The sequence below is a fragment of the Fringilla coelebs genome (genome assembly GCF_963513975.1).
Source record: "Fringilla coelebs genome assembly, chromosome: 25".
Taxonomy (NCBI): Eukaryota; Metazoa; Chordata; class Aves; order Passeriformes; family Fringillidae; genus Fringilla; species Fringilla coelebs.
The window spans coordinates 2712282-2725424 of record NC_140051.1 but is presented as its reverse complement, the minus strand read 5'-3'; the positions used below and the strand labels follow the sequence as shown (position 1 = coordinate 2725424).

General features: G+C 47.7%; 1 protein-coding gene across 1 annotated transcript in view; it reads right to left on the bottom strand.

Moving 5' to 3' along the window:
- GRIK4 (glutamate ionotropic receptor kainate type subunit 4) overlaps positions 1 to 13143 on the bottom strand; it is a gene marked incomplete at its 3' end in the record, with an annotated part of 128136 nt that overhangs the window by 69978 nt on the left and 45015 nt on the right. Inside the window, exon 2 of the mRNA XM_084221488.1 lies at positions 2928 to 3092. Within this exon, the coding sequence (XP_084077614.1) occupies positions 2928 to 3092 (165 nt within the window). The remainder of the gene's footprint in view (positions 1 to 2927; positions 3093 to 13143) is intronic.

The following is a 13143-nucleotide window of genomic DNA, read 5'->3' as shown; positions in this document are numbered from 1 at the left end:
GCACTCCCAGATCTGTCAGCTAAGCATGGAGCTGTGATATTTAAGAGTGAATCAAGGAGTGTGAAATGTGAGAACAGTATTAAACAGCTGTAAACAGCTTTGCAGTCACAGGTTAAAACATCTCAACAGTTTTTATTAATATTGTGTGTCATAACAAAAACCAGCAACGTATTGAAGCATTTGAAAGCCATGAAAGCCTTGAAATTTAAGTTTGGGGATCTGATTTTCCTCTGCCACCAGGATAAATCAAGAATAACATCAGTGACATTAATAGCAGAGCCATACAGAATCCAGATTATTCCTTTTCTAAGAAAAGCTTCCAGACATTTTTTCCTCTCTGAAGAAAAGGCAAATAACACACTACAAAATTCACCAAAATCAAGTCAATTTGCTGCAATTTGTACTCTGAAAATCCAAGTAAAGGAAACAAAGAAAATCACCCCAAGGTGAAAACTGGAAATGGGAGATGCCTCTTCCTCACTTGCCCTGTTTTCAATTCCTCCCCAAACACAACATTTGCTGAAACCAACAATTTCTTGCATAATATTTCATTCTCAGCCAATTAATATTCCTCTGCTGGAGAACCCTTCCAAGAGAAGAATTCCTGAGCAGTGCCACAGGCTGAAAATAAGGCAAAAATCCCTCTGATGATCCTTACAGCATCTCTGGGTCACTGCAATCAAGTCTGCTCCCCAAATAAATCTACAGCCCAGGAATGCTGCTGCAAGCAGGATATTTATGAGGAAAGAACAAAAAATGGGCTAAAAATGCCACTTTTGGATGCCCAGAGAAGCTGTGGCTGCCCCTGGAGTCCTGGAAATGTCCAAGGACAGCTTGGGTGGACCTGGATGAGCTCAAAGTCCCTCCCAACCCATTCCAGTCTGGGATTCTGGGATTCCATGGCAATTCCCATCCTTTCTACAAGGTCTGGCCAGAAAAATTGGATATTAATTGTTCTGGCCAGAAAAATTGGATCTGCCTTGATGCTGTGCCAAGTTGGGGGACAAGAATGGACAATAAAGATGGGGAAAACCAGGGAAATGTTTAAAAATGGAGAAGGGCTGGGTGCAGATCCCTGAGCTGGGTTCAGTCTGGGCTGCCTCACGGGTGACAGGCTCTATAAATAGAGCCCAGGTTCTTGCTGAGATCTCTTTATTAGCTGCAGACTTCTATAAATAGAGCAAACTCTGGTGCAGGAAATGAAGGAGCGATGTGCTGATCCCACAGCCCCACGGAGCTGCTCTGCCAGCTCACCTGGAGATCCCTGAGCACTGCTGGGCAGAAAAGCCACCAAAACTCCGGGAAAAACCAGCCAGCCCCAAAGCACAACACCCTGCTACACTTCCTGGGGATAACCCTGCAGATCACACAGTCATGGAGTACAGAATCATTAGGAAACAAGTCTAAAATCCATATTATTTACAATTATTCCTCCAGCTTTCTTGAGCCAACTGGTAATAAAAAATTATAGCCCTCCCTTGAACTCTAAAGGTCAGCTTAAAAATGATTTTAAAAGGATGATTTCCTATTCCAAAGGGTTTTCCCTCTTACAGGGAAAAAACTACCAGAGACCTTCAGGGTTCCTTTCAAACTGTGGGACAGTGACCCTCAATTTCTTTTTTATTCAGCAGCACAGAACTGGCATATGGGGCATCCAGAGGAACAACCCTAATAAAGAACAGCTTCATCCTGGGACTTTGGGAAATCTGCTGCTCTTTGGAAATTAGCTCTTCTTCATCCTCATGATTTCAAACATCACTTGAGAAACTTCACTTGGTGTAAATAAATCTGCTGCCAATCTCAAGCTCCAGGAAGAGCTGTTCTGTTTGCTGACACACAGGATTCAACAGGGTTTTAAAAACAACTTAATTGCACCCAACTTGCCCGAGAGTCTCTTGTTTGTTCACCATTAAGCTCTTGACAAAGGATCAGCATTACCCCTGTTTATTGACAGGCAGATTAAAGGAAATTATTTGTCCCAAGCCACTGAGTGGTGGCAAAGCTTCCTGGGGGCAGGGATCCTCTCAGTCCATGCCTGAGCTTGCACCAGCACATTTCATTCACCTCAAGTGAAAACTGCTCTGTGCAAGGAGCAGAGATGGGTTTTTTCTCTCTGTTCCCCTTTGACTACCACAAAATCACAAGTTCAGAGTGCCAGATGGCTCCTGGGAGGAGAGCTGGGCTCTCTGGGCATGCCTCAGGTTTTAGATTTTATGTATATTTTATAGAGGTTTTTCTATTTTTCACATTCTGTGCTGCTTTAGTGTGTGGGTCTGGGCTCACATCAGGGGATGCTGAGCTCTGCACAGAGCAGGGAGACAAAACAATTCCTGCTCCAGCTGGGCACCAAGGACAAATGAGCCAAATCTCAGCCCAGGAGCACAAACCCCGTGGGCTGGAGAGAGAAAAACAAGCAGGGTGGGACTGCAGGGGCTAAAGCTGGGATGGGACAATGAACTGCAAGGTGCAAATGGAGCAGAGCTGATCCCAGGGAGAGACCCCGTGCCCAGCCAGGCATTTTGGGGCCATTTGGGTTCATCTTGGGCTCATTTTGGGACCATTTTGGTTCATCTTGGGCTCATTTTGGGACCATTTTGGGTTCACCTTGGGTTCATTTTGGGACAATTTTGGGTTCATCTTTGGTTCATTTTGGGACCATTTGGGTTCACCTTGGGTTCATTCTGGGACCATTTTGGTTCACCTTGGGTTCATTCTGGGACCATTTTGGTTCACCTTGGGTTCATTCTGGGACCATTTTGGGTTCACCTTGGCTGAGCTGGGCTCACCTTGGCTGAGCTGGGCTCTGGTGCTGCCCAAGGTGCATCCATGGAGAAGATCTTTTTAATAAATCCCTACTTTATTTTTTAGCTCTGCCCAGCCTCTGCTCCAGCCCAGCCTTGCCAAGGCAGCTCAGGGGTGGTACTCACTGGTCTCTGCTGTCTCGTACTCGCTGTCCCTCAGCAGCTCGAAGATGTCCACCTCCACCCTGGCCTTGCCCGCCCGCTCGGGCGCGCGGTTGATGCGGTTCTTGGCCAGGGTGATGGAGAGCCTCTCCCCTCTGCTGCACTCCATGGGGTCATCCAGGATGGCAGCTGTGGGGGGAAAAGGTGTAGGCACGGGTTAGTTTGGGATCTGCACTCCCCTCCCCGTCCCCATGATGCTTTAAGGCTGAGCTTTCGTATTTCCCACATTCTGCACTGCGTTGGTTCAGAGCTCTGAGCTCCATACAAAGTGTCACCAAGTTCTCCTCACAGCTCAGTCCCACAAAACAATCCTTTTCCAGCCCCAGGACCAAGGACACCGCTGCAGCTTCAGCCCCAAAAAGTGCAAACAGCAGGGAATGGAGGAGAGCAACCTGGGAGGGTGGGACTGCATCACCTGGAGCTGAAATTGGACAATGAACCCAATGTGGAAATGGACCAAAACTTATAAAGCTCATGAAAACTCATGACTCAGAGTCCATCTCAGGTGTAGCCTTGGCCAGGCTCCTGAACTGCCCAAGGTGTGTCCTTTGAAAGCCTTTTAATAAATCCCCACTTTATTCCTTTAACTCTGTTCCAGGTAGCCTCTCCAGCATCACCCACACTCCTGATCCCTGCAGGAGCTCTGTTTGTGCTCCTGTCACCACCAGAGCTGCCACATCCCCCTTCCCACACGTGGCCTTTCCCGCTGCTTCTCCCACTCCCCAGGCCCTGCCAGACAGGTGGGTGGTGAAATCTCTGCAGAGAAATCTCTGTTTTACCTGCTGGAATGCCACAGCACAGCCACCCACACTGCCAGGCTCCCAGCACCCACTGCCACACAGGCTGGCTGCTCCCAGAGAGGCACATCCAGCTGCCCAACCCTAAAAAACCCAGATCCAGGCACTGCCTCACGTCCTGACAAAGGCAGAATGTCCCTAAAAACCCTGGGATGGTTCCTTTGTGGGAGCATCGATAGGGATGGAATATTTCAGGAAGCACGTGGGCAGCCCTGGGTGGGGAGGGACAAATATTTTTCAAACAGAAACTCAGAACTCAGCTCCTGGGGCTGCCACTCAGGCAGAGGGAGGTGGGGAGGGGCATTACCTTTGATTTTTTGGAGGGAAGGGAAAAAGAATTCAGGGCAGAATTTCATGAGGAGCTGGCACCCCAGTGGGTTTATCCTCGCTAACAGGAGGTGCCCCCCCAGAACACAGATTTTCCAATTCTTTCTTTTCCTATCTTTCCCCAGTTTTATGGGAGTTAAATTGAGTTCATCTTAATCTCATTATGCCACAAAAAGGGTTGTGCTTTCCTCCAAGGCCAGGAGCAGGGGTTTTAGGATATTAATATGGCTGATGACTTCTTTTAATTAGAACAAAGCTGGCAGAGCAATTTGCCACAAACTCCACTTTTCCAGGAGAGAAGCAGAGGAGAAAGTTCTTGTAAAAACTTTTCCTGCAGCCCTACTCCTGGCTGGGTAAATCCATGGGAAGGTTAAATCCATGATGAGCATCACCAAATGCAGCTCCTGCTCAGGTGCTGACTGTGTGAAATTAAAGATCAGCAGTGGGGGAGTGGCTGTCAGCATTCTCAGATTCATTAGTTTCTAATTTAAAGCTTCAAAAATCACTAAATTGGGGAATGTTTTCAAGTATTTTCCTAATTGGCAGCTTTCAAACAAAATCCACTTCCACTAATGCACAGTTAAGTGATTTTTAAGCATAAAAATAGTCAAAACCAAAGAATTGTGAATAGTTTCCTCGAGCTAGCTAAGCAAAAAAAAAGTTTGCACAGAGCATTTTTAAATTTCTGTTCAGGATGGGATTTTCTGGTCTTATTTTTGAGAATCTTGAAAACTCCCCTGAGGGAGGGGAAAGGGAAGGGAAAGAAGGGAAAGGGACCCAAAACAAAACCAGCAAAACTCTTTTACCTACTCAGCTCTGATTGAATTTGAATTTTGGAGCAAATACAAGAGGAAAGGGAAAAAGTGCAGATTTTGGAAAGAAAGAAATTCAGATGGAGAGCTGGAAGTGACAGCAGCAGTTCCAGAACCCAGATCAAATTCCAGAAGAGTTTCCAGCCTCCCTGCAGGATTTAGGAAAGCAGCAAAATGTGCTCATTTTGGGAGACTGGTTACTTTAACTAAATATTAAACCAGCCCCCAGGACCAGGGAGGTAATGAGGCTGAACTAATCTTTATTTATTAAAGCTGGAGGATGAAAAAAGGTCATTTAATGTTTAAAAAAGGTTGGTTTTAAAGCTTCATGGCTCGGGACACTGTGCCAAAGCCCATCTAATAGTGGTATCATTAAGTATGAAGGAAAATATTTCTAGAAATTCCCTTTCATCTCTTCCTGTCTATTAAACAGGGGGAGAGGCATCAAGTAAATCTTTAATCCTGAAGACTTACAGCAAAGTCTTTGAACTTTGTGGCCCTCAAAAGTCACTTCTGTCTTCCCCATCGTGATAAATGTCGCTGGTCTAGACTGCTGCTCCATGAATGATGAGGAAAATGTTGCAGAGGGAGCCAGGAGCACCTGGACCTGCAGTGCCTGGCTCAGGGCAGCTCAGGATTTCCCAGGCACTGAGTGAAGCCACCAGGACTGAGCTTTCCTCAGGAAGAACATCTCTTCCCATGGGAAGTTCCAATTCTGACAGGAAAAACATCCCTTGTACTGTAATAATTAGCTTTTTATTCCATTTACTCCGATTTCCCACACAATTAACAGATTCCCATACGATTAACACAAATTCCATGCTCCAGAAGCACCAGACCAGAGTTTGTCCCTGGGTAATAATCAATCAAGGTTCAAGCAACAAGTGACTTCCCCTGCAAATCTCCATCAGACACAGTTCAAAGGCAATGCTCAAAGTTAAGGATTTAACAGCAAGAAGCAGGAAAAATAAAGGGATAATTGGGAGCCAGAGAAATGCAAGGGATGGGATGGCACTTCCTGAGAAAAGCAAATTTTAGTCACTGTTCTGCAGGGAATTTTAAGGCCTTGGGAATGGGGTGAGGAGGAATTGGAGCTCTCTGTTGAGCCAGGAGCTGGGAAAAGAGGAATTGGAGCTCTCTGCTGAGGAAGGAGCTGGGAAAAGAGGAATTGGAGCTCTCTGCTGAGCCAGGAGCTGGAAAAAGAGGAATTGGAGCTCTCTACTGAGGAAGGAGCTGGGAAAAGAGGAATTGGAGCTCTCTGCTGAGGAAGGAGCTGGGAAAAGAGGAATTGGAGCTCTCTGCTGAGGAAGGAGTTGGGAAAAGAGGAATTGGAGCTCTCTGCTGAGGAAGGAGTTGGGAAAAGAGGAATTGGAGCTCTCTGCTGAGGAAGGAGCTGGGAAAAGAGGAATTGGAGCTCTCTGCTGAGGAAGGAGTTGGGAAAAGAGGAATTGGAGCTCTCTGCTGAGGAAGGAGCTGCACAAGGAGCTCCCTGTGGCTTCCCCAAGCCCCACGGGATGGGGCCATGTGGCCACAGCACTTCCAGCCCTGAGCACAGCCAGCTGTGACAGCAGATGCTCAACCCCTGCTGCCTCTTCCTTCCAGGGGGAGGAAGGCTATCCGTGTGTCACCCCACACATCCCTTTCTCACCCCACACATCCATGTGTCACCCCACACATCCCTTTCTCACCCCACCCAGCTCAGTTGTGCCTCTCAGTGCCAAAGCAGTGTCACAGGTTTGCTCCCGAGCTGGGTGAGACACAGGCACCCTCTGAGTCAGTGCCCAGGCAGCTCAGCCAGCTCTGAATTCCATCCTGAATTCCTCTGCAGAGCAGGAAGGCTCCATCCTGCATCCCCCAGGGCTGCTGGAGCTCTGCCTGCCCCAGCCAGACTCCCAGCATATGCACTCTGACAGGCTGAGCCCGCTGTGAGCCAGCTCCAGCATCGCTCCCCAGCCCGTGATTCATCCCAAACCTAATGAAATCACATTTTTATAACAATAACAGGGAACAGATGCCACTGCAGGGATTACACACAGCCACAACAAACTGACCTTTCCCCTTCCCCTTTTCTTTCAAGGCTTTTTTTTTTTTTAATTTACATTTTCTCAGATGCTTTTTATACCTTTGAAATGGAAAGTCATACTCAGAAATGCGATTTCCATCTCAAGGCAGCGCTTGAAAATGTAGATTTAACACAGCACTGGCTTGGTAAACAGGATATTTCACTGTTCATAACCTGTCCCTCCAAGTGAAAAACACATAAAGGTACCTGTAATATTTCCTAAATGTCCCAAGTGACAGGTTAAGATCACACCTACAACCTCTCCTGATTTATGCTGTAAACACAGCCACAGGATCAGTGAGCTTGGAAAAGACCTCTGGGATTATTAAATCCAACCTGTGCCCGGAGCACTGAGTGCCACCAGTCCAGTCCTTCCCTGGACACCTCCAGGGCTGGGGACACCAAACCTCCCTGGGCAGCCCCTGCCAGTATTTAACAACCTTTCCATGGGGAAATCCCTTCTGATTCCACCCTGGGGCCGCTCCCTCTGCTCCTGTCCCTGTTCCTGGCAGCAGATCCCAAATCCCCCCTGGCTGTCCCCTGTGGAATTTGCAGGCAACCCCAACAAGGGAAGAGATGAAAATCTCGACTCCATGCTTCAGAAGGCTGATTTCTTATTTTATGGTATATATTGTATTAAAAGAAAATGCTACACTAAAACTATACTGAAGAATAGAAGGAAGGATTTCAGAAGGCTGGCAAAGAATGAGAATAAAATCTTGTGACTGACCAGAGAGACTGGCAGAGCAGGACTGGGATGGGTCATCAAGTAAAAACAACCATAAAAACAACCACATGAGCCAAATCCAAGATGCACCTGTTGGTGAACCACCTCCAGACCACCTTCCACAGCCATCAGTTAGTTATTGTTTATATTTCTTTTCTGAGGCTTCTCAAAAGAAATCCTAGGAGAAATTTTTTTCACAGGAGAAAATTTTTTAAAAAATTTTCTTAGAAATTTTTTTCTCAGGAGAAAAAAAATCCCAGCAAAAGGATTTTTCAGAAAACATGTCTGTGCCATTCCCTCCTGGCAGGAGCTGTGCAGAGCCACGAGGTTCCCCCTGAGCCTCCTCTTCTCCAGGCTGAGCCCCTTCCCAGCTCCCTGAGCCCCTCCACATCCCTCCTTCCTGCACACAGAATCCCAGCTGGCTCCTGCTGCCCACGCCATCCCCTGGTGCTCAAACCCTCCCTGCCCCTGGATCAAACCCACAGCTGCAATCCCAGTCCAGCCCAGTCAATCCAGTACCTTCCACTGGGGCCGACCACTCCTTCCTCTGCAAACCAGGAAACCCAAAAGAATTCCAGGAAAACGTTTCCTTCTTCAAACACCCTGAGTGTCCTGCTGAGGAACATCAGGAGATGCCCCAGGGATCTCCACATCTCCCCATCCTTCTGAACTCCAAACCCACGAGGCTGCAGGGTCAGCTGATTAAAAATTGTCGCCAAAATTGCCTTTTTTTTGTGCTTTTCTGCTCTGCTGAATAAAGGATCAACCCTCCAGGCTGTCAGTACAGTAAAGGAGAAGAAATTTGCACAGTTCCTCATTACAGGGCTGTCAAGTGGAGCTCCAGTGGAGAAACAGGTGGGATTGTATTTCCATTATAATCTCTGAAGTGCTGCTTAAAAATAAAATAAAAAGGCGTCAACACGCTATTACTCTGCTAGGAAAGAGCACCTCATCAAGGAAAAAGAGAAGATCTGAAAACATAAAATCTCCTTCACAAAGAGGCTTGATAATGTTTGTCTGGTCAGGGGAGCAGAGGGCTATTTATTGCTCTTGGCCAGCACTGGAAATCTGCATTTAAATGGAGCTTCCCTCTCATTCCTGCTATCCTGAGAGAGCAAATTCAGGGGAGATGTGATAAAAACAGCTGAGGGCTTTAGTTCCTGCTGCTTGAAACACAATCTCTCTTTTATCTTCTTTAATAACTGCTTTGTGTACATAAAATCAGAATTACACTCCCCGAGACCTGGAGTTTGCAGAAAAAATGGAGCAGGAAGGTGGTGATGTGTCCATCATGCTGGGATGGAAAACCTCAGTGGGACCATCCCTGGATCCCAGCAAACACCATCCCTCTGGGGCAGGCAGGTAAAAACCCTCCAGGCTCCTCACCTCACCTGATTTTGGGAATATAAATCCCACTCTGAGGCAGCAGCAAACACCCTGAGCATGAAGGGAGGAGCAAAAAGGCACAAAAAGAGAAGAAAAGGGTCTAAAATGGGAAATTCCCATCCAGAGCTGGCTCAGGGGGGCTGAACCCACCCTCTGGTACCAAGGTAGGGCAGGAAATTGATTTTAAAGGGAAACTCCTGTGGGTTTTCACAGCCAGACTTAAGGCACTGCAGCTGTGGAGAAAATCCTAAGCTGGGGATTTAAATATCGGGACTGTGAGCAGTTAAATCCCACTCTAGGCCCTCTCTGCCAAGAGAATTCCCAAAACCAAGGAGAGAAAAGCAGGGAGGAGGAGGAATTGGGGATTGAAGGTGCAAGGTCAGGGAATGGGCGAGGCTGGACCACCAGGGGCTCTCCTGCATGTCCCCAAAACCCCCAACACCCCAAACCCAGGGAATTCCAGGCTCCAGGAGCTTGTTCCTGCACAGGTCAAGGCAGTGTGGTGGGATGGCATTTTTTGTTTCCCCTGGAACTTTGCTCCCCACATCACTGCCCTCTAATCCAGATTTTCAGCACCCCATCTGTCAAACTGGACCAGAGTTTGCCAAAAATCCAAGCTCCCTACATAGCCACCCACATCCCCTAAATGCCTAAATCTGATTTTCTTAGGAATCCAGCACAAAACCACTGACCCGAGTTGGGCAGATCATTTTTCTGCCTGTCTTTTGCTTCCATAATGTCAAGCTGAGTTTCCAAAGGAGGTTTTTCTGCCCATTTTCGTGGTCTCAGGTGACTGGCAGCAGCTGTGGTTTTGTAGGAAGAGAGCACTGGGAAGCCCTGGTGGGGCCAATAAACTTGGCAAGACCAAGAAATGAGCAACAACTTAATTAAGTCAGTGGAGAGTATAAATATAAGAAAAATAACCACACAAACCCCAAGTGCCACTGCCAGGCAAGCAAAATGAATGAGGAAGGAAGAAACAATGGGTAAAGTTCTGAGTTAAAAAACCTAAAAATCAACAAAAAAAGCCAACACACAAATGGGGAAAGTCCAGTAGGATTTATGGCTCTGATGATGGATTTGAGAGATGGAAATGAATAATGGAGCTGTGGGATTTGGGGCTGGGGAGCAGGCAGGAAAGGACCCAGACCCCACAAAATACTCTCAATAAATGTGTTTTGTAGCCACAACCCCACAAAATCCCAGAGCTCCATCCCCAGAGTTTCAGTGGCCATTCCAGCACACACAAAGATCTGCAGCACTTTGGGATTTTCTGACTGCCAGGGATTTGAGGAGAGAAGCATTCCCAAACCTGGCACTTTGCCTTGCAGGGGAAACCATTTCCTGAACCTCCTTCTGGCCCCAGCCTGGAAAGAACCTCAAAGATCATCCAGCCCCACCATGGTCACTAAACCCCATCCTCAAGTGCCACAGTCACGCATTTTTGGAACAATTTCAGGGATGGTGACTCCACCACCATCCTGGACAGCCTGGGACAGTGCTTGGCAGCCTTTCCTTGGAGAAATTTTTCCTAATTTCTAATCCAGACCTCCCCTGGCACAACTTGAGGCCATTTCCTCTGATCCTGGTGAGGATGAGACAGCAGGTAACAGGATTTAAGGAATTGGGGATCCCTCTACAGCCCCTGAATTTCCATTAAGTGGGGCTTTAATGGCCATTTTCCTCTGAAACCCTCTGGATATCTCAGCATTTAAAGTGCATTTGCTCTTTTTCCAGCACCTCTCTGTTTCAGGGAGGTCACAGCTCTGGCTGATCCCTCCCAGGCTGGCAGGGGATGCACAGCTCAGCCCAAAGGATGCACAGGGGAAATTCCAGGTCCTGGATTCCCCCATCCAGCGATTAATCCACACACAGAGACAGAAAAAAGCCTTAGATGGGCCCCCAATATCAAAGTGAGGAGGGGGAAACATTGTGGAGGGATCTGGGGGTTTGCTTGCATTAATATGGAGAATTTAGAGAGATTTTGCACCTCTTGTATTCCTTTTCCAGATCACTGGCCACTGCTGCAGTGACAAATCTCTAAAAGATGGACCCAGGGACAAGGACTGACCGTGCAGGATGTAGATATGGCAATTGCTATAAAGATATGAGCCAGACAAATGATAGGTGGAATGATTTTCATTCTCTCATGATGGATGAAGAGTGAAGAGATAAAGGGACTCCTCAAGGTTTTCCAGGACCACGTGGCAAATAAACAGATTTAATGTGCCAGGAGGCTTCAGGAAGCCTTGTTTAGAGACTCAGCCTCTCTGCCACCAAAACCTGACAATTCTGCCTCAATCCTCAGCACTGCAAACAGATCTTTTTGGGAGCTGGGAATCCCTGGGAACAGGAATGTGTGTAAAGATCAATGGGTCAATGGCACGTGGCTGGAAGAGCCAAACTGTGTCTGGGAGCCTTTGGGTTGGAAAGGGCCTCAGAGATCATCAAATCCCAACACCTTCCATGGGCAGGGAGAAATCCCATGGACAGGGAGAAATCCCATGGACAGGGAGAAATCCCATGGACAGGGAGAAGTTCCATGGACAAGGAGAAGTTCCATGGGCAGGGATAAATTCCATGGGCAGGGAGAAATCCCATGGACAGGGAGAAGTTCCATTGGGAAGGGAGAAATTCCATGGGCAGGGAGAAGTTCCATGGACAGGGAGAAATCCCATGGACAGGAATACCTTCCATGGGCAGGGAGAAGTTCCATGGACAGGGAGAAGTTCCATGGACAGGAACATCTTCACAGGCAAGGAGAAGTTCCATGGGCAAGGAGAAGTTCCATGGGCAGGAACACCTTCCATGGGCAGGGAGAAATCCCATGGGCAGGGAGAAATCCCATGGAGAGGGAGAAATCCCATGGAGAGGGAGAAATCCCATGGGCAGGAACACCTTCCATGGGCAGGGAGAAGTTCCATGGGCAGGGAGAAGTTCCATGGGCAGGGAGAAATCCCATGGGCAGGGAGAAATCCCATGGGCAGGGAGAAATCCCATGGAGAGGGAGAAATCCCATGGGCAGGGAGAAATTCCATGGAGAGGGAGAAATCCCATGGGCATGGAGAAATCCCATGGGCAGGGAGAAATCCCATGGGCAGGGAGAAATCCCATGGGCAGGGAGAAATCCCATGGGCAGGGAGAAGTTCCATGGGCAGGGAGAAATCCCATGGAGAGGGAGAAATCCCATGGAGAGGGAGAAATCCCATGGACAGGGAGAAATCCCATGGGCAGGGAGAAATCCCATGGGCAGGAACACCTTCCATGGGCAGGGAGAAATTCCATGGACAGGGAGAAATCCCATGGGCAGGGAGAAGTTCCATGGGCAGGAACACCTTCCATGGGCAGGGAGAAATTCCATGGACAGCGAGAAATCCCATGGACAGGGAGAAATCCCATGGAGAGGGAGAAATCCCATGGGCAGGAACACCTCCCCCTAAACCTGTCTGCTCCAACAGAAGAGCTGAAAAGATGAATAAAGTTGGGAAAAGGTCACATTGGAAACCTCACCTCTCTTGAAGAGGATCCAGATGTCTTAAAGCACATAAAAGAGTTTGATCCAGGTATAAAACGACACTTGAGCCTTCCCCTGAGGTGCCTCAGGATTGTTTTCATCCCTGAGCCTCCCTGACAGAACAAACACCTTTTGCTGCTGAGTCACACTGGAATGAGATGCTGAGGAGCTGCCACACCAGATGTGGAAGCCCTTCAGATCCAATCCTGATCAATCTGCACAGCCTGGATTTATTTCTTTTTTGCCACTCAGCCTCCAGCTGATGTAATGGGTTGCTTTAATGCCTTCCTGCCTTGCCTCGTTAGTATGCTCTGCCCACTGCAATCCTTCTCCCCTGATGGCTTCTTCCCTGACTTCTGGATGGGAAAGAGAAACAGCAATTTGCTTTTCTCTGCACTCTGACATGGTTTTCCCTGCCTTTCTATCCATCTTAGCAGCACACTGCTAATTCATCTAATCCCAGGGCACTTTTTCTGGTCATTTGGACCAAAAAAAAAAAAAAAAGAAAAAAAAGGCAGCTCCACTTTTTTTTTTTTAGATGGTTTTTTGAGAGAA